The sequence below is a fragment of the Zosterops lateralis genome, assembly GCF_965231275.1.
Source record: "Zosterops lateralis genome assembly, chromosome: 34".
NCBI lineage: Eukaryota > Metazoa > Chordata > Aves > Passeriformes > Zosteropidae > Zosterops > Zosterops lateralis.
Window position 1 is genome coordinate 544,019 of NC_139794.1, and position 21,663 is coordinate 565,681.

At 48.1% G+C, this 21,663-nt stretch overlaps 1 protein-coding gene across 2 annotated transcripts; it reads left to right on the forward strand.

Annotated features, from left to right (window-relative positions):
- Nucleotides 1-6,531: 6,531 nt before the first annotated feature.
- Nucleotides 6,532-17,910, forward strand: ATP1B2 (ATPase Na+/K+ transporting subunit beta 2). 2 transcript variants are annotated; one of them, XM_083881604.1, is made up of 7 exons: nucleotides 6,532-6,901; nucleotides 11,003-11,131; nucleotides 12,407-12,511; nucleotides 12,888-13,093; nucleotides 13,457-13,513; nucleotides 16,027-16,125; nucleotides 17,655-17,910. In XM_083881604.1, the coding sequence occupies exons 1-7, from the start codon at nucleotides 6,790-6,792 to the stop codon at nucleotides 17,817-17,819; spliced, it is 873 nt and encodes a 290-aa protein (XP_083737730.1). In that variant the 5' UTR covers nucleotides 6,532-6,789; the 3' UTR covers nucleotides 17,820-17,910. The 2 variants fall into 2 exon arrangements, with proteins under 2 accessions (XP_083737730.1, XP_083737731.1); XM_083881605.1 differs by lacking the exon at nucleotides 16,027-16,125.
- The last annotated feature ends 3,753 nt before the right edge of the window (nucleotides 17,911-21,663 follow it).

Consider the following 21,663-nt stretch of genomic DNA (forward strand, 5'->3'; position numbering starts at 1 on the left):
TTGGAGTGTCATGGCCGCCATTGGGGTGTCATGGCCGCCATTGGGGTGTCATGGCTGCCAATACAAACATGGCCGCCATTGGAGTGTCATGGCCGCCATTGGGGTGTCATGGCTGCCATTGAAGTGTCATGGCTGCCAATACCACCATGGCCGCCATTGGGGTGTCATGGCCGCCATTGAAGTGTCATGGCTGCCAATACCATCATGGCTGCCATCAGGGTGTCATGGCTGCCATTGGAGTGTCATGGCTGCCATTAGGGTGTCATGGCTGCCATTGGGGTGTCATGGCCGCCATTGGGGTGTCATGGCTGCCAATACCAACATGAGGGTCCTGGGGGTCCCTAATGGGGAAGGTTTGGGGGTCCTGGGGGGGGGTCCCTCATGGGGGAGATTTGGGGGTCCTGGGGGAAGGTTTGGGGGTCATTGGGGGACATTTGGGGGTCCTGGGGGGGTCCCTCATGGAGGAAGTTTGGGGGTCCTGGGGGGAAGTTTAGGGGTCCTGGGGGTCCCTTATGGGGAAAGTTTGGGGGTCCTGGAGGGGGTCCCTCATATGACATAAGGGGGAGGTTTGGGGGGTCCTGGGGGGAAGGTTTGGGGGTCCTGGGGGGAAGGTTTGGGAGTCCTGGGGGGGGGGGGGGGCCCTCCTGATGTGGCCCCGCCCCCTCCCGGATTAACCCCTCCTCCCCCGGGTCCAATCGGTGATGGGGGGGGCGGCTCTTAAAGGGCCCGCGCTATAATTAGTGTAATTAGTATAATTAGCCTAATCCGCTCAGCGCGTGCCTAAGCCGCTTTCCCGCCCCTCGCACGAGATCTCCCCCCCCCCAAATAAAAATAAATCCCGACATGCCCCGGGGCCGCGGGGTGGGATGGGAAGGGGGTCAAAGCCCCCCCACCCAAAAAAAATTAAAAAAATTGGGGCGCAAAGGATTCTGGGAGAGACCCCCGCCCACGCACCCCCCCCAATGGGGTGGATCTGATGGGGGGGGGTGGGATCCCCATCACCTTGGACCCCTCCCCAAATCCAGGGACCCCTTCACCTCCAGGGACCCCTCCCCAAATCCAGGGACCCCCCTCCCCAAATCCAGAGAACCCTCCCCAAATCCACGGACCCCCTCCACTCCTGGGGACCCCTCCCCAAACCGAGGGAAACCCCCCCTCCACCTCCAGGGACCCCTCCCCAAATCCAGGGACCCCCCCCAAAAATTCACGGACCCCTCCACCCCTGGGGACCCCTCCCCAAATCCAGGGACCCCTCCCCAAATTCAGGGACCCCCCTCCACCTCCAGGGACCCCCAGCCCTGGGTCCCCCCCCTATTAACTCCAGGTATCCAGGACCCCCCACCCAAAAAAAAAAAATTTCCCACTCAGACCCCCCCCAATGACCCCAGGACACCCAGGAGACCCCTGACCTCTGACCCCACCCTGAGACCCCCCATTTGGGGATCTCCCACTCCCCATATTGACCCCAAGGGTCTCAGGACCCCTCCCCACGACCCCCACCCACTGTGACCCCCCCCCCAACCTCCAGGTGACCCCAATTTTTGACCCCCAAGTCACCCAAATATCCCCTGAGACCCCCCGACCCCTCCCCAAATTAACCCCAAACCTCCAGATCCCCCGGGGAGGGGGGGGATCCCCCTGGAGACCCCCCAAAACCCACGACCCCCCCCTTTAATTCCTTAAAGACCCTCCTAAATCTCACCCCGGCCCCCCAAAGACCCCCGACCCCTCCCCAAATTAACCCCAAACCTCCAGAACCCTGGAGACCCCCACCCCTGACCCCACCACCCCCAAAACCCACGACCCCCCCCCTTTAATTCCTTAAAGACCCTCCCAAACCTCACCCCGCCCCCCCAAAGACCCCCGACCCCAAACCAGCCCGGCCCCCCGCGACCCCCGCCCCTCTGAGCACCCCCAGGACCCCCTGGGACCCCCTGGGGACCCCCCAGGACCCCCCGGTCTGACCTGCGCTCCCTCGGCGGGTCCCGGTGCCCCGGGGCCGGATTAGCCCCGCCCGGGGATTAAAATAAATAAATCCCCCCGGGGGCGGGGGCGGGACCCCCCCCCTAATCCACCCCTGGGGCTTCTCAGAGAGGGAGACCCCTCCTCAAATAATCCTGGGGGGGTTTGGGATATGGGACACCCCCAAAAAATTATCCCGGGACCCCCTTAATTAATCCTGGGGGGGTCAGGGATATGAGACCCCCCCCAAATTATCCCAGGACCCCCCTAATCCACCCCTGGGGCTTCTCAGAGAGGGAGACCCCTCCTCAAATAATCCTGGGGGGGGGTCAGGGATATGAGACCCCCCCCAAATTATCCCGGGACCCCCCTAATTAACCCTGGAGGGGTCAGGGATATGAGACCCCCCCCCAAATGGTCCCAGGACCCCCCTAATCCACCCCTGGGGCTTCTCAGAGAGGGAGACCCCTCCTCATATTAATCCTGGGGGGGTTTGGGATATGGGACCCCCCCAAAAATGGTCCCAGGACCCCCCTAATTAACCCAGGGGGGTCAGGGATATGGGACCCTCCCCAAAATGAACCCGAGACCCCCCAAAATGCTCCCGAGACCCTCCCAATTAACCTCAAGGACCCCTCCCCATTAATTTCAGGAGAGTCAGGGATCCAGGACCCCCCCCATGACCCTCAGGACCCCCCCCCCCAATTGGTCATGGAGGACCCTCCCCATTAATTCCGGGGGGTCTCAGGGGTCCGGGACCCCCTCCCTTAATTCCAGGGAATCCAAATGTCCCCCCAAATAAAGGGGGGGGGGTCTTGAGATCCCATGGGACCCCCCCCAAATGAACTGACCCCTCCCCATGGATTGGGGAAATCCCTGGGAATTGGGGACCCCTCCCATGAATTGGGGAATCCCCTGGGAATTCAGGACCCCTCCCCAAAAATCGGGGAACCCCCAGGAATTGGGGACCCCCCCCAGGAATTCAAGACCCCTCCCATGAATTGGGGAACCCCCCGGAATTGGGGAAATCCCAGGAATTCAAGACCCCTCCCCAAAAATCAAGAAAACCCTCGGTAATTTCAGGACCCCTCCCACAAATCCATGAACCCCCATAACTCAGGGACCCCCAGGATATTCCAGACCCCCCCTGGGATACCCAGGACCCCTCCCCACATCTCAGGAAGCCCCTGAGCCCCCCAGGGGGGGTTTCGGGGGGGTTTTGGCCGCCGCAGCCGCCGGGGACGCGCCGTTACCGGGGAGGCTCCAGCGCCGGGCCGGGAACGCGGCCCCGGACGGGCCTTTGGGGGCTTTTTTGGGGCTTTTTGGGGCTTTTGGGGGGCTTTTTTGGGGGCATTTTTGGGCTTTTTTGGGGCTTTTTTGGGGGCTTTTTTGGTTTTTTTGGGGGGGGCTTTTTGGGGTTTTTTGGGGGGCTTTTTTGGGCTTTTTTGGGGCTTTTTGGGGCTTTTTTTGGGTTTTTTGGGGGCTTTTTGGGGCTCCCCTGGAGCCTTTTTTTGCCCCCCCCCAAGATCCTTTTTTTGGGACCCCCCAGACCCTTTTTTTGCCCCCCCCCCCAATCCTCTTTTAGACCCCCTGGAGCCTTTTTTTAGGCCCCCCCAGATCCTTTTTTTGCCCCCCCCCCGACTCTTTTTTAGGCCCCCCCCAGACCCTTTTTAGGACCCCCCAGACCCTTTTTAAAGGCCCCCCCCGACCCTTTTTAGGCCCCCCCCAGACCCTTTTTAGGACCCCCCTGGACCCTTTTTAGGATTTTAGGACCGCCCCCAGACCCTTTTTTAGAACCCCCCCCGACCCTTTTTTAGGCCTCCCCCAGACCCTTTTTTAGGACCCCCCCAGACCCATTTAGGACCCCCCTGGATCCTTTTTTGCCCCCCCCCCCCCAAAATTTGAGCCCCCTCCCCAAATCTGAGAACCCCTGGACCTCCCCAAGAAATTTTGGGGCCCCCCTGTGGATTTTTGGGGACCCCCCCCAAAATCTGACCCCCCTCCCCTTTATGGAATTTTGGGGGCTTCTCTTGGATTTTTGGGGACCCCCGCCAAAATTTGGGGTCCCCCATTTTGAGGAGGGGTCTCTAAGGGTCTCCATTTCCCAGTTTGGGACTGGGAGAAGGAACTGGGAGAACTGGGATCCCCCCAAAGTGGGGGAGGGGAAGGGGCGGGGCCAGGTTTGACCTCGAGTGACCCTGCACAGGCCACGCCCACAATTAGCCCCGCCCCCTTCGTTTGTTAATTACAGACAGAGCGGCCTGGCTGGGCCCAGTGCTCCCAGTAAAGCCCAGTTCCCGTTCCCAGTGCTCCCAGTGCTCCCAGTAAAGCCCAGTAAATCCCAGTTGCCATTCCCAGTGCTCCCAGTTACACCTCCCAGTATTCCCAGTAACCCCACAGGGATTCCCAGTGCTCCCAGTTCCTGTTCCCAGTGCTCCCAGTGCTCCCAGTAACCCCCCAGTGCTCCCAGTTATCCCGCCCAGTGCTCCCAGTCCCTCCCAGTGCTCCCAGTAACCCCTCAGTCACTTCCCAGTAACCCCCCCAGTGCTCCCAGTTCCCATTCCCAGTGCTCCCAGTAACCCCCCAGTGCTCCCAGTAAATCCCAGTGCTCCCAGTCACCCCCCCAGTGCTCCCAGTCCCTCCCAGTGCTCCCAGTAACCCCTCAGTCACTTCCCAGTAACCCCCACCAGTGCTCCCAGTTCCCGTTCCCAGTGCTTCCAGTAAATCCCAGTGCTCGCAGTCATCCCTAGCCAGTGGTCCCAGTTCCCCCAGTATTCCCAGTTCCCATTCCCAGTGCTCCCAGTGCTCCCAGTAACTCCCCAGAGCTTCCCAGTAACCCCCCCAGTGCTCCCAGTTACACCTCCCAGTATTCCCAGTTCCCATTCCCAGTATTCCCAGTTGCCATTCTCAGTACTCCCAGTAAATCCCAGTATTCCCAGTAACCCCCCAGTGCTCCCTGTCCCCATTCCCAGTGCTCCCAGTCCCTCCCAGTGCTCCCAGTAACCCCCCAGTGCTCCCAGTCTCCATTCCCAGTGCTCCCAGTAAATCCCAGTTCCCCCAGTTGCCATTCCCAGTGCTCCCAGTCCCTCCCAGTCCTCCCAGTCCCCCCCACATTTCCCGCTCTGGCCCTTTAAGGCCCCTCCCCCACCCCCTCCCCCCAATCTCTCAATGGGGTCGGTGGGAACCGCCGCAGGAGGCCACGCCCCCTCATTACCACAGGGGCGTGGTTACTACAATTAACCCCCTTATGTGGCTGAAAGGGGCGTGACAAAGGGATGGGGCGGGGCTTGAGGGTGTGATGGGGGCTTAAAACCTCTGATTTGCATAAGGGGGCGTGGCTTGTGGGAGTCTATGGGTCATATTAGCATAAGGGGCGTGGCTTATGGGTATTTGGACTTACTATTAGCATAAGGGGCGTGGCTTGTGGGGGTTCGGGTGTTTATTTGCATAAGGGGCGTGGTTTTGTGGGATTTTGTGGTTCATATTAGCATAAGGGGCGTGGCTTGTGGGAGTTTGTGATGTCTATTTGCATAAGGGGCGTGGCTTGTGGGTATTTGGAGATCTATTAGCATAAGGGGCGTGGCTTTGAGTGTTATTTTCATTATTAGCATAAGGGGAGGGGCCAGGCAGATCCAACATGGTGTATTAGCATAAGGGGTGGGATATTTAGATATTAAAATGAGTTATTTGCATAAATTGCAGGGAAATGAGACTTTTAAATGTAATTAGCATAAAAGGCGGGGTGAGTGAGCTTTAAAATGAGTTATTAGCATAAGGGGTGGGGTGTAACTAATTAAAACCCAGTTATTGGCATAAGGGGAGGGGAATTCTGGGGGGTTATTAATGTCTATTTGCATAAGAGGTGGGGCTTGCCAGATTTAGGAAAAAACCTTATTAGCATAAAGGTAATGGGTGGTAATGGAAGGTAGATAATAAATAAATATATGGAATTTAAAATAAATGTAAATATAAATATAAATATAAATGTAAATGTAAATTATAAATATAAATGTAAATATAAATATAAATATATTTTTAAAATACAAAATGCAAAAAAACCCCCACAATAAATAAAAATAAGTATATAAAGTGCAATATATATTATATATATTTAATACATACATTGTATATTTTATATTATATAGTTGTAACTACTATATATGTATGTTTTTGCAAAAAATGGAAACGCATAAAAATAAAATATATATAAATATACACAGATATAAATATAAATATAAATATAAATATATAAATATAAATATAAATGTAAATATAAATATAAGTAGAAATAGAAATAGATGGTAATGAGACATAATAAGCAGATGCTTTAACAACCCTCATTAGCATAAATGGGCGTGCCCCATTTTAAACCCCCCTAATTACCATAATGGGCGTGGCCTTCTCTTTACCATCCAATCCCTAAACCTCTTTATTGGGGGGGGGTTTTCCAACCCGCTCTGTGGGCGTGGCCACGGCCCTTTATGGGCGTGGCCAACCAGCCCTGTGGGCGTGGCTTCGGCCCTTTATGGGAGTATCCAACCAGCCTTGTGGGCGTGGCTTCGGCCCTTTATGGGCATATCCAACCAGCCCTGTGGGCGTGGCCAACCAGCCCTGTGGGCGTGGCCAATGGGCTTTGTGGGCGTGGCCTCCGAGCCCATAAAGGGCCGCGCCGGTTCCCCCGCGGGGAGTCGCGGGTTCGAGTCCCGGCGCGGGCGGAGCCGGAGAGAAGCGACAGCCAGGGGGAGGGTGGGGGGGGATTAAAATAAATTAAATTAAAAATAAAAATAAAATTAAATTTAAAATCAAAAGGATAAGGAGGGAGCAGAGATGGCTCGGGACAAGGAGAAGAGGAGCTGCGGGCAGGTGGTGGCCGAGTGGAGGGAGTTCCTGTGGGACCCCCGAACCCGCCGCTTCCTGGGCAGGACTGGATCCAGCTGGGGTGAGTTTTATTCGGATTTTTGGGGGGGTTTTTTTGGTTTTTTTTGGTGGTTTTTATTTTATTTTATTTTATTTATTTTTTTAATTTTTTTAGGAATTTTTTGGGGGCTTTTTAGGGTTTTTTTTTTTAATTTTTAGGAATTTTTTTGGGGTTTTTTAGGGGTTTTTTTTGAAATTTTTAGGATTTTTTGGGGGGTTTTTTAGGGTTTTTTTTTGGAGTTTTTTTAGGTTTTTTTGGCGGTTTTTTTAGGTTATTTAGAGGGTCTTTTGGGGGTTTTTTTTGGGTTTTTTTAGGATTTTTTTTGGGGTTTTTTAGGGTTTTTTTTTTTGGTTTTTTAGGATTTTTTTGGGGTTTTTTTTAGGGGTTTTTTGGGGATCTTTTTAGGATTTTTTTGGGGATTTTTTAGGGTTTTCTTTAGGAATTTTTTTTTGGTTTTTTAGGGTGTTTTTTTTTAGGGATTTTTTTTTGGTTTTTTAGGGTGTTTTTAGGGTTTTGTTAGGAGTTTTTTAAGGGTTTTTTAGGGGTTTTGGGGTTTTTTTTTGTTTTTTTTTTGGGGGGGGTTTAGGTTTTTTTTTTGTTTTTTTGAGGTTTTTTTGGGGGCTTTTAAAAAATTATTATTTATTTATTTTATTTTGGGGGGCGGAGCTCGTTGGGACCACCCCCCTCCCTATTTTTTAATTTTTTTTGGATTTTATTAAACCCCCCCCTCCCCATTAATTAATAATCGATTTTTGGGGGAGGGGCTTCAATGGCACCTCCCCCTCCCTATTTTTATTATTTTTTAAATCTCATTAAAACCCCTCATTAATTAATAATCAATTTTTTAGGGGATTCCCCCTTTTCCTTTAAGCTCCTCCTTTATTTTTATTTTTTATTTATTTATTTTAGGGGGAGTTTTGCTTAGAGACCCCCAAATTTATTTTTATTTTTATTTTTATTGTTATTTTTATTTTTTTATTTTATTTTTACTTTTTATTTTTATTTTTATTTTTATTTTTATTTTTATTTTTTATTTTATTTTTACTTTTTATTTTTATTTTTATTTTTATTTTTATTTTTAAATTTTATTTTTACTTTTACTTTTTTTTATTTTTTGGGGGGGGTGGTGAGTGGGGGTGTTGCTTAAAGACACCCAAATTTATTTTTAATTTAAATTTAAATTTAATTTTAAATTTTAATTTTAATTTTTAATTTTTATTTTTATTTTTATTTTTATTTATTTTTTTAGGAGGGTGGTGAGTGGGGGTGTTGCTTAGAGACCCCCAAATATATTTATATTTATATTTATATTTATATTTATATTTATATTTATATTTATATTTTTTAGGGGGGTGGTGAGGGGGGTGTTACTTAGAGACCCCAAATTTATTTTTATTTTTATTTTTATTTTTATTTTTATTTTTATTTTTAATTTTAATTTTAATTTGGGTTCACAAACCCCTCCCCCCCCCCATCTGTCACTTTATTTTTATTTTTATTTTTATTTTTATTTTTATTTTTATTTTTATTTTTATTTATTTTTTGGGGTCACAAAACCCCCCCTCCCCCATCTGTCGCTTTATTTTTATTTTTATTTTTATTTTTATTTTTATTTTTATTTTTATTTATTTTTGGGGGGTGTTACTTAGAGACCCGAAATTTATTTTTATTTTTAATTTTAATTTTAATTTTAATTTTGGGGTCACAACCTCCTCCCCCTCCCCCATCTGTCGCTTTGAGGCTCCAAAAGTAGGTCACGCTCCGGGCTGGGGGATGGGCACCTCCAAAACCCCCCAAAAACCCCAAAATTTAAAATTTTCACCCAAAAAAACCCCCCAAATCACCACCAACACCCCTCCCTAAAATTAAAATAAAAAACCCAAAAAATCCCCCAAAAAATCTCAAAAAAATCCAAAAAAATCCCCAAAAAATAAAAAAAAATCCCCAATTTTTTTTTAATTAAAAAAAATTAAAATTTTCACCCAAAAAACCCCCCAAATCACCACCAACACCCCTCCCTAAAATTAAAATTAAAAACCCCAAAAAATCCTCAAAAAAATCTCAAAAAAATCTCAAAAAATCCCAAAAAAATCCCCCCAATTTTTTTTTTTAAATTAAAAAAAATTAAATTTTTCACCCCCAAAAAAACCCCCAAATCATCACCAAAAAATCCCCAAAAAATCCCCCAAAAAATCCCCCAAAAAATCTCAAAAAAATCCCAAAAAAATCCCCAAAAAAATCCCCCAAAAAATCCCCAAAAAATCCCCAAAAAATCCCCCAAAAAATCCCCAAAAAATCCCAAAAAAATCCCCCAAAAAATCCCCAAAAAATCTCAAAAAATCCCAAAAAAATCCCCAAAAAATCCAATTTTTTATTTATTTTTTCCCTTCCCCCCCCAGGAAGGAACAGATGGTTGTGATGAGGATTTAAATGTCTGGGGGAGGATTTAACGAGGAGATTTTTAATTTATTTTTATTTATTTGGGGGTTTGGAAAGTCCAAAATTTAATAATTTTTTATGGGTGAATTTTAGGAATTTTTATTTTTAACTGGGAGATGAAAAGTGGATTTTAAAGGGATTTTTAAAGGGATTTTTGGGGGAATTTGGGGGAATTTTGGGGAATATTTGATAATTATGGGGTAAATTAATGAGATTTTGGGGGTTTTTGGGGCATTTTTTGGGTTATTTGGGGGAATTTTAAGGAATATTTGACATTTATGGGGTAAAATAATGAGATTTTGGGGCAATTTTGGGGTTTTTTTTTGGGTAATTTTAAGGAATATTTGACATTTATGGGGTAAAAAAATGAAAATTTGGGGTTATTTGGGGCAATTTTGGGGGTTATTTGATATTTATGGGGTAAATTAATGAGATTTTTGGGTTATTTGGGGCAGTTTTTGGGAATATTTTATATTTATGGGGTAAATCCATGAGAATTTGGGGGTTTGGGGCAGTTTTGGGGGAAATTTTGGGTATTTTTGGGGATATTTGGGACAATTTTGGGGTTTTTTTATAGAATTAGGGCAATTTTAGGTATATTTTTAAGTCCTTGGGCCATTTTTGGGGATATTTTGGATAATTTTAGGGCCATTTTTGGGGTATTTTGGTGCCATTTGAGCATTTTTGGGATTATTTGGGGGATTCAGGGAAGGATTTTGGGGTTCTTTGAGTTCATTGGGGCAATTTTTGAGGGTTTTGGGGGAATTTTTGGGGTCCCAATCCCCAAAACTGAATTTTTTTTTGGTGATTTATCCCAAATTTTAAGGATTTTTTTCATCCTTTTTTGGGGGAATTTTGGGGTCAGAATTTCCAGGTGGAATTTTTGGGGTTTTTCCTCATGGGAATTTTATTTTTTGGGGTCCCAAACCCCCCAAATTTCCCATTTCGGGGCTGATCCTGCTGTTTTACCTGATTTATTTTGTGATTTAATCCCAATTTTGGGCCCATTTTACCCTTTTTTTGATGGAATTTTTTGGGATTTTTCACCCATTTTGGGGTCAAAATTTCAGGGTGGAATTTTGGGGGTTTTTTTCTCATGGAAATTTCATTTTTTGGGGTCCCAAACCCCCCAAATTTCCCCTTTTGGGGCTGATCCTGCTGTTCTACCTGATTTATTTTGGTGATTTATCCCCAAAATTCAGGATTTTTGCTCCATTTTGGGTGGAATTTTGGGATTTTTTCTCCTGGGGGGTTTTCCCTCATGGGAATTCCATTTTTAGGGGTCCCAAACCTCCCAAATTTCCCCTTTTGGGGCTGATCCTGCCCTAAAATCCCAATTTCTGGGCCTCTTTCATCCTTTTTTGGTGGAATTTTTGGGATTTTTCCTTATTTTGGGTGGAATTTTGGGATTTTTTCTCATGGGGGTTTTTTTCTCATGGGAATTTCATTTTTAGGGGTCCCAAACCCCCCAAATTTTCCCTTTTAGGGCTGATCCTGCTGTTTTACCTGATTTATTTTGGTGATTTAATCCCAATTTTGGGCCTATTTTACCCTTTTTTTGCTGGAATTTTGGGATTTTTCCTTATTTTGGGTGGAATTTCGGGGTCACCCACCCCTGGGGGGTTTTCCCTCGTGGAGATTCCATTTTTTGGGGTCCCAAACCCCCCAAATTTCCCCTTCCAGGGCTGATCCTGCTGTTTTATCTGGTGTTTTACGGGTTCCTGGCCGGGCTCTTCGCGCTCACCATGTGGGTGATGCTGCAGAGCGTCGACCCCCACGTGCCCAAGTACCAGGACCGGCTGCTGACCCCCGGTGAGACCCCCGTCTGCACGTGGTTTGCACGTGGTTTGCACGAGGATTTGCACATTGGGGGGTCCTGGATGGGGGGTTTTGGGATGGGGGATTTGGGGAAAAAATTGGGGGGAATTTGGGAAAAATTTAGGGGAAATTTGGGACACGCCTGGTGAGACCCTCGGGGGTTTGTACAAGAATTTGCACGTGGTTTGCACGCGGATTTGCACGAGGATTTGCACAAGGGGGGTCCTGGATTGGGGGTTTTGGGATGGGGGATTTGGGGAAAAAAATTGGGGGGAATTTGGGGTGGGAATGGGGAAAAAATTGGGGGGAATTTGGGACTCCCATTAGTCTTTGCATGGGGACTTACACAGGGATTTGCACGTGGTTTGCACGTGGTTTGCACGAGGATTTGCACATTGGGGGGTCCTGGATTGGGGGTCTTGGGATGGGGGATTTGGGGAAAAAAATTGGGGGGAATTTGGGAGCCCCTGGTGAGACCCTCGGGGGTTTGTATGGGGATTTATATGAGGATTTACACGTTGATTTACACAGGGATTTGCACGTGGTTTGCACGTGGTTTGCACAAGGGGGGTCCTGGATTGGGGGTTTTGGGATGGGGGATTTGGGGAAAAGTTTGGGGGGAATTTGGGACCCCCCGTGTCTCTCCCCCCTCCTGTGACCCCTCGTGACCCCGATGTGACCTTTGTGTCACCTCCCCCTTTGTGACCCTGTGTGACCTCCCCATGACCCCGATGTGACCCCGATGTGACCCCTGGTGGCCTCAGTGTCCCCCAATGTCCCCAATGTCCCCCAATGTCCCTGATGTCCCCAATGACCCCCAATGTCCCCGATGTCCCCAATGTCCCCAATGTCCCCAATGTCCCCCAATGTCCCCAATGTCCCCACTGTCCCCACTGTCCCCAATGTCCCCAATGTCCCCACTGTCCCCACTGTCCCCACTGTCCCCGATGTCCCCAATGTCCCCAATGTCCCCAATGTCCCCCAATGTCCCCACTGTCCCCAATGTCCCCAATGTCCCCGATGTCCCCAATGTCCCCAATGTCCCCACTGTCCCCAATGTCCCCAATGTCCCCGATGTCCCCAATGTCCCCCAATGTCCCCAATGTCCCCACTGTCCCCAATGTCCCCAATGTCCCCGATGTCCCCAATGTCCCCAATGTCCCCCAATGTCCCCCAATGTCCCCACTGTCCCCAATGTCCCCAATGTCCCCAATGTCCCCCAATGTCCCCCAATGTCCCCACTGTCCCCAATGTCCCCGCTGTCCCCAGGGCTGATGATCCGTCCCTGTGCTGAGGGTCTCGATGTCACATTCAATGTGAGCCAGAGCCAGACGTGGCTCCAGTACGTGAGAGCCCTGCACCAGTTCCTGGAGCGTGAGTGAACTGGGGGGACTGGGAGGGACTGGGGGGGACGGGGGGGACTGGGGGGGGACTGGGAGGGACTGGGATGGCCCTACCCCATACTGGGAATGACCTAACCCATACTGGGATGACCCTAACCCATACTGGGATGACCTTATCCCATACTGGGATGACCCTAACCCATACTGGGATGACCCCATCTCATACTGGGATGACCCTACTCATACTGGGATGACCTTAACCCATACTGGACCACAACAAACTCATACTGGGATGACTCTCCCCGTTCTGGAACACACCAAACCCATACTGGGACACACCAAACTGGTACTGGGCAGGCTCAGGGCGTCTCCCAGTCCACACTGGTGAACCCCTGACCTTCCCCCAGCGTACAACGACAGCGTCCAGGCCGCCCGCAACGCCGCCTGCCCGGCGGGGCGATACAACGAGCAGCCCGACGACAGCGTCCCCAACTACCCCAAACGCGCCTGTCGCTTCAACCGCTCCCTGCTGGGGCCCTGCGCCGGCCTGGGGCCGCACGGCGACTACGGCTACGCCTCGGGCCAGCCCTGCGTGCTCGTCAAGGTCAACAGGGTGGGTATTGAGGGGACTGGGGGGACTGGGATGGACTGGGATGGACTGGGAGGGACTGGGAGGGACTGGGAGGGACTGGGATGGACTGGGAGGGACTGGGAGGGACTGGGACAGACTGGGAGCACTGGGAGCACTGGGAGGTCACTGCTCAGTTGAGCTCCCTGCTCTGCACTGGTCCATACTGGTCCATACTGGTCCATACTGGTCCATACTGGTCTATACTGGTCCATACGGGCCCATACTGGTCCATACTGGTCTATACTGGTCCATACGGGCCCATACTGGTCCATACTGGTCTGTACTGGTCCGTACTGGCCCATACTGGCCCATACTGGTCCATACTGGTCCGTACTGGTCCCGCAGGTCATCAACTTCTTCCCGGGGAAGAACAAGAGCATCAACATCGTCTGCGCCGCCAAGGTGACGTCACCGTCCCCTCCCCGATGTCCCCAGTGTCCCCAATGTGTGTCCCCAAAAATGTTCTCTCGATGTCACCAAATGTCCCCAAATGTCCCCAATGTCCCCAAATGTCCCCAAAAGTCATTGATGTCCTCAATGTCCCCAATGTCCCCACTGTCCCCAGTGTCCCCAATGTCCCCAATGTCCCCCAATGTCCCCAATGTCCCCAATGTCCCCCAATGTCCCCAATGTCCCCCAATGTCCCCAATGTCCCCCAATGTCCCCAAATGTCCCCAATGTCCCCAATGTCCCCCAATGTCCCCAATGTCCCCCAATGTCCCCAATGTCCCCAAATGTCCCCAAATGTCCCCAAATGTCCCCAATGTCCCCTCACTGTCTCTTGTCTCTGTCCAGCGGCCCCGGACAAAGGGTGACCCGGTAAGGGGGGAGGTGCTTCCCAAAAAATCCCTCAAAATCCCCAAAATCCGCCAGTTTAGTCCCAAAATCCCTTTAGAATTCCTGGAGTTGGGTAGATCTGCCCCAAAAATCCTTCTAGGAATCCCCAAAATCCTGGAGTTTAGCCCCAAAATTCCCGTAGGAATCCCCAAAATTCATTAGTTTGCCCCAAAATTCCTGTAGAAACCCCAAAATTCACTAATTGCATCTCAAAATCCCTTTAGAATTCCCAGAATTGGGTAGATTCACCCTAAAATTCCTGTAGGAATCCCAAAATTCTGGAGTTTATCCCTGAAATTCCTCTAGGAATCCCAAAATCCTGGAGTTTAGCCCCAAAATTCCCATAGAAACCCCAAAATTCGCTTATTTCACCCCAAAATCCTTGTAGGAATCCCAAAATTCACTCGTTTTGCTCCAAAATTCCCGTAGAAACCCCAAAATTCACTTTTTTCACCCCAAAATTCCCATAGGAATCTCGAAATTCACTCGTTTCGTCCCAAAATTCCTGTAGAAATCCCAAAATTTGCTGATTTCACCCCAAAATCCCGCTGGGTGTCCCCAGAGCGTTTGTGTCCCCAATGTCCCCAAATGTCTGAAATGTCCCCAATGTCCCCAATGTCCCCAAATGTCCCCAATGTCCCCCAATGTCCCCCAATGTCCCCCCAATGTCCCCAGGTGTCCCCAGTGTCCCCAATGTCCCCCAATGTCCCCAATGTCCCCCAATGTCCCCAATGTCCCCAATGTCCCCAATGTCCCCCCAATGTCCCCCAATGTCCTCCAATGTCCCCCCAATGTCCCCAATGTCCCCAATGTCCCCAAATGTCCCCAATGTCCCCAATGTCCCCCAATGTCCCCAATGTCCCCAATGTCCCCAATGTCCCTCTGTCTCTCTCTCGCTGCCCGCGGGGCCCAGGGACACTCGGCCACCACCGTAAGGGACAAACTGGGATGAACTGGGACAAACTGGGACAAACTGGGGGGCACTGGGACAAACTGGGACAAACTGGGATAAACTGGGGGGGAACTGGGACAAACTGGGATGAACTGGGACAAACTGGGGAGATTTTGGGGGGGGGATTTAAAGGGGAATTTCTTGGGGTTTTTTTTCGGGGGGGTCCCAGGAAATATTTTAGGGGGTCCTGGGGGTATTTTGGGGGGTCTTGGGGGTATTTTGGGGTCACTTTCGGGGTCTTTTTTTGGGGGGGATTTAAGGGGAAATTATTGAGGGTTTTTTGGGGGGGTCCTGGGAGTATTTGGGGGGAATATTTTGGGGGGTCCTGAGGGTATTTTGGGGGGTCTTGGGGAGTTATTTTGGGGTCACTTTTGGGGTATTTTGGGGGGTTTAAGGGGAATTATTGATTTTTTTGGGGGGGGAGGGTCTTAGGAATATTTAAGGGAATTTAAGGGGGAGTTTTTGGGGGGTCCTGAGGGTGTTTGGGGGGTCTTGGGGGTATTTTGGGGTCACTTTTGGGGTCTTTTTTGGGGGGGATTTAAGGGAAAATTATTGAAGGTTTTTTGGGGGGTTCCCAGGAATATTTGCGGGGGGGGGAATTCAAGGGGGAGTTTTTTGGGGGAATATTTGGGGGTCTCTGGGTCTTTTGGGGGGTCCTGGGAATATTTTGAGGGGTCCCAGGAATATTTTGGGGGTCCTGGGAATATTTATGGGGGTCCTGGGGAATATTTTGGGGGGGGGGGGGATTTAAGGGGGAGGGTTTTTGGGGAATATTTTGGGGGGTCTCGGGAATATTTTGGGGAAATCCCAAATACATTTTTTTGGGGAGTTGTGGAGGTCCCAAAACCTTTTAAATCTTCATTTTTTGGGCTTCTTGGGGTGACTTTTATGGGGCATTTTATGGGATTTGGGGGGGTTTAAAAATAAGGGAATTTGGGGGTGGGAATGGGGGGATTTTTGGGGTGGGAATGGGGGGATTTTTGGGTGGGAATGGGGGGATTTTTTGGGTGGGAATGGGGGGATTTTTGGGTGGGAATGGGGGGATTTTGGGGTGGGAATGGGGGGATTTTTGGGTGTCCCCTCCCCTGTTTGGGGCCATTTGGGGACACCCCATGTCCCCCCGCAGCGTGAGGAGGACGCGGCCCTGCTGGGCCCCCTGCAGCTCTTCCCCCCCAACGGCTCCATCGACCTCATGTACTTCCCCTACTACGGGAAACGAGTCCACGTGAGCCCCAAAAACACCCCAAAAATACCCCAAAATACCCCCCAAAACCCTCCCAAAAATACCCCAAAAACACCCCAAAAACACCCCAAAAATACCCCAAAATACCCCCCAAAACCCTCCCAAAAATACCCCAAAAACACCCCAAAAACACCCCAAAATACCCCCCAAAACCCTCCCAAAAATACCCCAAAAACACCCCAAAAACACCCCAAAATACCCCAAAATACCCCCCAAAACCCTCCCAAAAATACCCCAAAAACACCCCAAAAACACCCCAAAAATACCCCAAAATACCCCCCAAAACCCTCCCAAAAATACCCCCAAAATACCTCCAAAAATACCCCAAAAATACCCCCAAAATACCCCAAAAATACCCCCCAAAATACCCCCAAAAATCCCCAAAACCCTCCCAAAAATACCCCCAAAATACCTCCAAAAATACCCCAAAAATACCCCAAAAATACCCCAAAAATACCCCAAAAATACCCCCAAAAAACCTCCAAAAATACCCCCAAAAAAACCCAAAAAACCCAAAAAAATCCCCCCCAAAATATCCCGAAAAATCCCCCCAAAACCCCCTAAAACCTCAAAAAAAGCCCCCCAAAAATCCTCCAAAAAATCCTCCCAAAAACCACCAAAAAAACCCCCAAAAAATCCCCCCCAAAATCCCCCCAAATTCCCCAAAATCCCCCCTAAATCCCCCCAAATGCCCCCAAAACCCCCCTAAATCCCCAAAATCCCCCCAAAAAACCCAAAATCCCCTCAAAATCCCCCTAAATCCCCCAAATTCCCTCAAAACCCCCTAAATTCTCCAAAATCCCCCAACCGCCCCAAAATCCTCCCCAGAACCCTCAAAATCCCCCAAAACCCCCCCCAAAAAACCCCCAAAATTCACAATTCCCACCCCACCCACCCCCATATATTTTTTTATTTTTATTATTTTTATTTTTATTTTTTTTATTTTTATTTTTATTCTTATTTTTATTTTATTTTTATTTTTGCTTTTATTTTTATTCATATTTTTATTATTTTTAATTTCATTTTTATTTTCATTTTTTAAATTTTTTTATTATTTTTAATTTTATTCTTATTTTAATTTTTATTTTAATTTTTTTTTATTCTTATTTTCATTTTTATTTTTATTTATTATTTTATTTTAATTTTTATTCTTATTCTTATTATTTTTATTTTCATTTTTATTTTCATTTTTTTAAAATTTTTATTATTTTTATTTTTATTTTTTATTTCTTTTTATATTTTTATTTTCATTTTCATTTTTATTTTCATTTTATTTTCATTTTTATTCTTATTTTCATTTTTATTTTTATTTATTATTTTATTTTTATTTTCATTCTTATTTTTATTAGTTTTATTTTCATTTTTATTTTCATGTTTTTAAAATCTTTATTATTTTTATCTTTATTTTTATCTTTATTTTCATTTTCATTTTCATTTTCATTTTCATTTTCATTTTTATTTTCATTTTTATTTTAATTTTATATTTTTATTTTTATTTTCCCCTCTCTCAGGTGAACTACACGCAGCCGGTGGTGGCCGTGCAGTTCCCCAACGCCACGGCCAACGTCGACCACCACGTGGAGTGTCGCCTCAACGCCGCCGGGCTCCGCACCGACGACGAGCGCGACAAGTTCGCCGGGCGCGTCGCCTTCCGCCTGCGGATCAACCGCGACTGACCCCGCCCCCTGCGCCGTAGCCCCGCCCCCTCCCCGCCCCCCCGGCCCCGCCCCGGCTCTAATCCCCTGGCCCGGCCTAATCTGAGCAGAATAAATGTACATAGATATTTTTTATATGAGGAATCTATTAAAAGGTGCAGTAGGGTTTGGCCCGTCCCTCTTTACAGTCTCGCTCTTGTCTCGTTTGATGGATTTTGGTGGTTTGTGGTTGGGATTTGAATTTTTGGAGGGGTTTGGGGGGTTTGGGGGGAGTTTGGGGGGTTTAAAGGGGTTTTTTGGGGGGTTTGGAGGGAGTTTGTTGATGTTGCGGGAGGGCAAGATGGCCGCCGAGTCGCTTGACAAGATGGCCGCCTGCCAAGATGGCCACCGGGTTGCTTTCAAGATGGCCGCTTGATGACTTTCAAGATGGCCACCAGGTCGTTTGCCAAGATGGCCGTCAAGTTGCTTTCAAGATGGTCGCCAGATTGTTTTCAAGATGGCCACCAGGCCAAGATGGCCGCCAGGTCGTTTGCCAAGATGGCCACCAGGCCAAGATGGCCACCAGGTCATTTGTCAAGATGGCCATCAGGCTGCTTTCAAGATGGCCACCAGGGACCCAAGATGGCCACCAGGGTTACAAGATGGCTGCCACGAATCCAACATGGCCTCCAGGTATTGAAGAGGGCCACCAAGATGGCCACCAGGGACCCAAAATGGCCGCCAGGAATCCAAGATGGCTGCCATGAATCTAAGATGGCTGCCAAGGACGCCATCTTGGATCCCTGGTGGCCATCTTGGATCCCTGGTGGCCATCTTGGGTCCCTGGTGGCCATCTTGGAACCCTGGTGGCCATATTGGATCTCTGGTGGCCATCTTGGAACCCTGGTGGCCATCTTGGGTTCCTGGTGGCCATCTTGGATTAATGGTGGCCACTTTGGATCCCTAGTGGCCATCTTGGATCCCTGATGGCCATCTTAGATTCATGGCAGCCATGTTGTGCCCCTGGCAGCCATTTTGGGTCCCTGGTGGCCATCTTGGATCCCTGGTGGCCATGTTGGATTCATGGCAGCCATTTTGGGTCTATGGTGGCCATCTTAAATTAATGGCGGCCATCTTGGGTCCCTGGCGACCATCTTGGAACCCTGGTGGCTATCTTAGATTCCTGGCAGCCATTTTAGGTCCCTAGTGGCCCTCTTCAATACCTGGTGGCCATGTTGGATTCATGGCAGCCATCTTGTAACTCTGGTGGCCATCTTGGATTCATGGCAGCCATCTCGGATTCCTGGTGGCCATCTTGGATTCCTGGTGGCCATCTTGGTGGCCATCTTCAACACCTGGTGGCCATGTTGGACTCATGGCAGCCATCTTGTAACCCTGGTAGCCATCTTAGGTCCCTGGTGGCCATCTTGGATTCCTGGTGGCCATCTTGGATTCATGGCAGCCATCTTGTGTCCCTGGTGGCCATCTTGGCTCCCTGGTGGCCATCTTAGATTAATGGCAGCCATCTTGGGTCCTTGTTGACCATCTTGTCACCCTGGCAGCCATCTTGGATCCTTGGTGGCCATCTTGGATCCCTGGGGGTCATCTTGGAACCCTGGTGGCCATCTTAGATTCCTGGCAGCCATTTTGGGTCCCTGGTGGCCATCTTGGTGGCCATCTTCAATACCTGGTGGCCATCTTGTCCCTCCGCCATCTTGAATTCTGATCCCTCCCCAAATTTTTGGGGGATTTCAGTGGGTTTTGATTAAATGGGGGGGCGAGGGGCATCCCTTTGATATTAAACCTCCAAATTTTGGTGAAAATCCCCAATTTTGGTGAGTTTTGGTAACTTTTTTGGACTTCAGGTGGCTTTTAGTGAACTTTTGGTAAATTTTTTTGTGTGTTTTCAGATGCTTTTGGTGTTTTATGGGGGTTTTTTTAGGGTTTTTTTGTGATTTTGGGTAATTTTTAAATTTTTGGTGCATTGGGGTCATTTTGGGGTGTTTTTTTTTTTTTAATTTTTTATGTTTGGGGTGATTTTGGGGTAGATTTTTTTTTATTCTTTCCTATTTTTTTTGCTGCATTTCACTGATTTTTTAGTAATTTTTTTGCTGGTTTTTTCTGCTTTTTGTCACTTTGATTTTTCCCATTTTTGTCCCTTTTTTGGCTGTTTTTTCCTGCTTTTTGTCACTTTGATTTTCCCATTCTTGACCCTTTTTTTGCTGTTTTTTCCCGTTTTTTCCTATTTTTTGGCAATTTTTTCCCCTCCAGGAGCAGCGAAAGGGCCTCGGCTCCGGTCGGGGGCGTTAATTAGGCCAGGGGGGGGTTGGGGCGTTAATGAGCTCGTTAGGGCGGCTCTGCCCGGGCCCGGTGCCCGCCCCTCCCCCCCCTTGGCAGGGGGACCCCCATTGACAAAGGGGGCGTGGCCTGGGCTGTGACGTCATCGGGGAGACGCCGAAATCGCCCCTGTTTGACCCAAATTTTCCTGTCTCTCCTCTAATTAACCCCTGAAATTAATGACCAAATTAACATCTCGAATCCTCTTTTTCCTAATGGATCCCTAATTAACACCCCCCAATTAATGGGTCCTAATTAATACCCCAAATCCACTTTTTCCTAATGGACCCCCTAATTAACAGCCCAATTAATGGGTCTTAATTAACACCCCTCCCAAATTAACACCCCAAATCCCCTTTTCCCTAATTAACAGCCCCCAATTAACAGCTCCTAATTAACACCCCCTCATTAATATCCTCCAGGAGACCCCCCCCAATTAACAACCCCCTAAAGATTCAGCACAATTAACGAATCCCTAATTAATAGTCCCTAATAAACCTTTCACTTGTTACCAGTCCCTAATTAATAACTGCTAATGGAGACGTCTAATTAATAGTCCTCTAATTAATAGCTCCCCATAGAAACCTTCAATTAACACTATTAATAGCCCCGAGATTTCTCAATTAACAATCTCCCTAATTAATAGTCTCTAATAGTCCTTTAGAGACTGATCTAAATGTCTGACCATAATTAATAGCTCTTAATTAAGCCTTTAATTAATCCCCCAACAAAAAGCCCTTAATGGAGGCCCCAAATCACCCCCCATTTATTAATAGCCCCTAATAGAAATACTTCTAATTAACAGCCTCTAATTGCTAATTAACAATCTGTGATTACACCTCCAATTAATAATATTAACGCCTCTAATTGCTAATTAATGATCCCAAATTAACCCCCCCAAAAGAGAAACCCTTCTAATTAAAAGAATAAATTTATTTTTAATTAATTGCTAATAAATACCCCTCCCAATGAAACCCCCTCACTTAATTAACCCTCCAATTAACAACTCTTTAATTAACACAATCTGCTCCCCCCCCACAGAGACCCCAAATTAACCCCTTTCTAATTAACCCTCCCCAAACGAATACATCCCAATTAATTAACCCCCTTAAAAATTAACATCTCCTAATTAATTAACCCCCCAAACTAACACCTCCTAATTAATTAACCCCCCCAAAAATTAACACCTCCTAATTAATTAACCCCCTCAAAAATTAACACCTCCTAATTAATTAACCCCCTCAAAAATTAACACCTCTTGATTAATTAACCATTAATTAACCATTAATTACAACCCAAATTTCCCCTCTGGAATTCTCCCCCCCCCCATTTAGTCCTATGGAATAACCCGCCCCCCCTTTAATTAATCCCCCCTTAATTAATCACCCCTTAATTAATCACCCCGCCAAATCACCCCTCCCTTAATTAGCGCATTAATTACCCCCCTCCCCTCCCCTCCCCCTCCTGACCCACATTGCCCTGGGGGGGGTGGGGGAGGGGCAAATCCCTCCTGATCCCCTCCCCCCCTTTAATCCCCTCCAGATGGTTC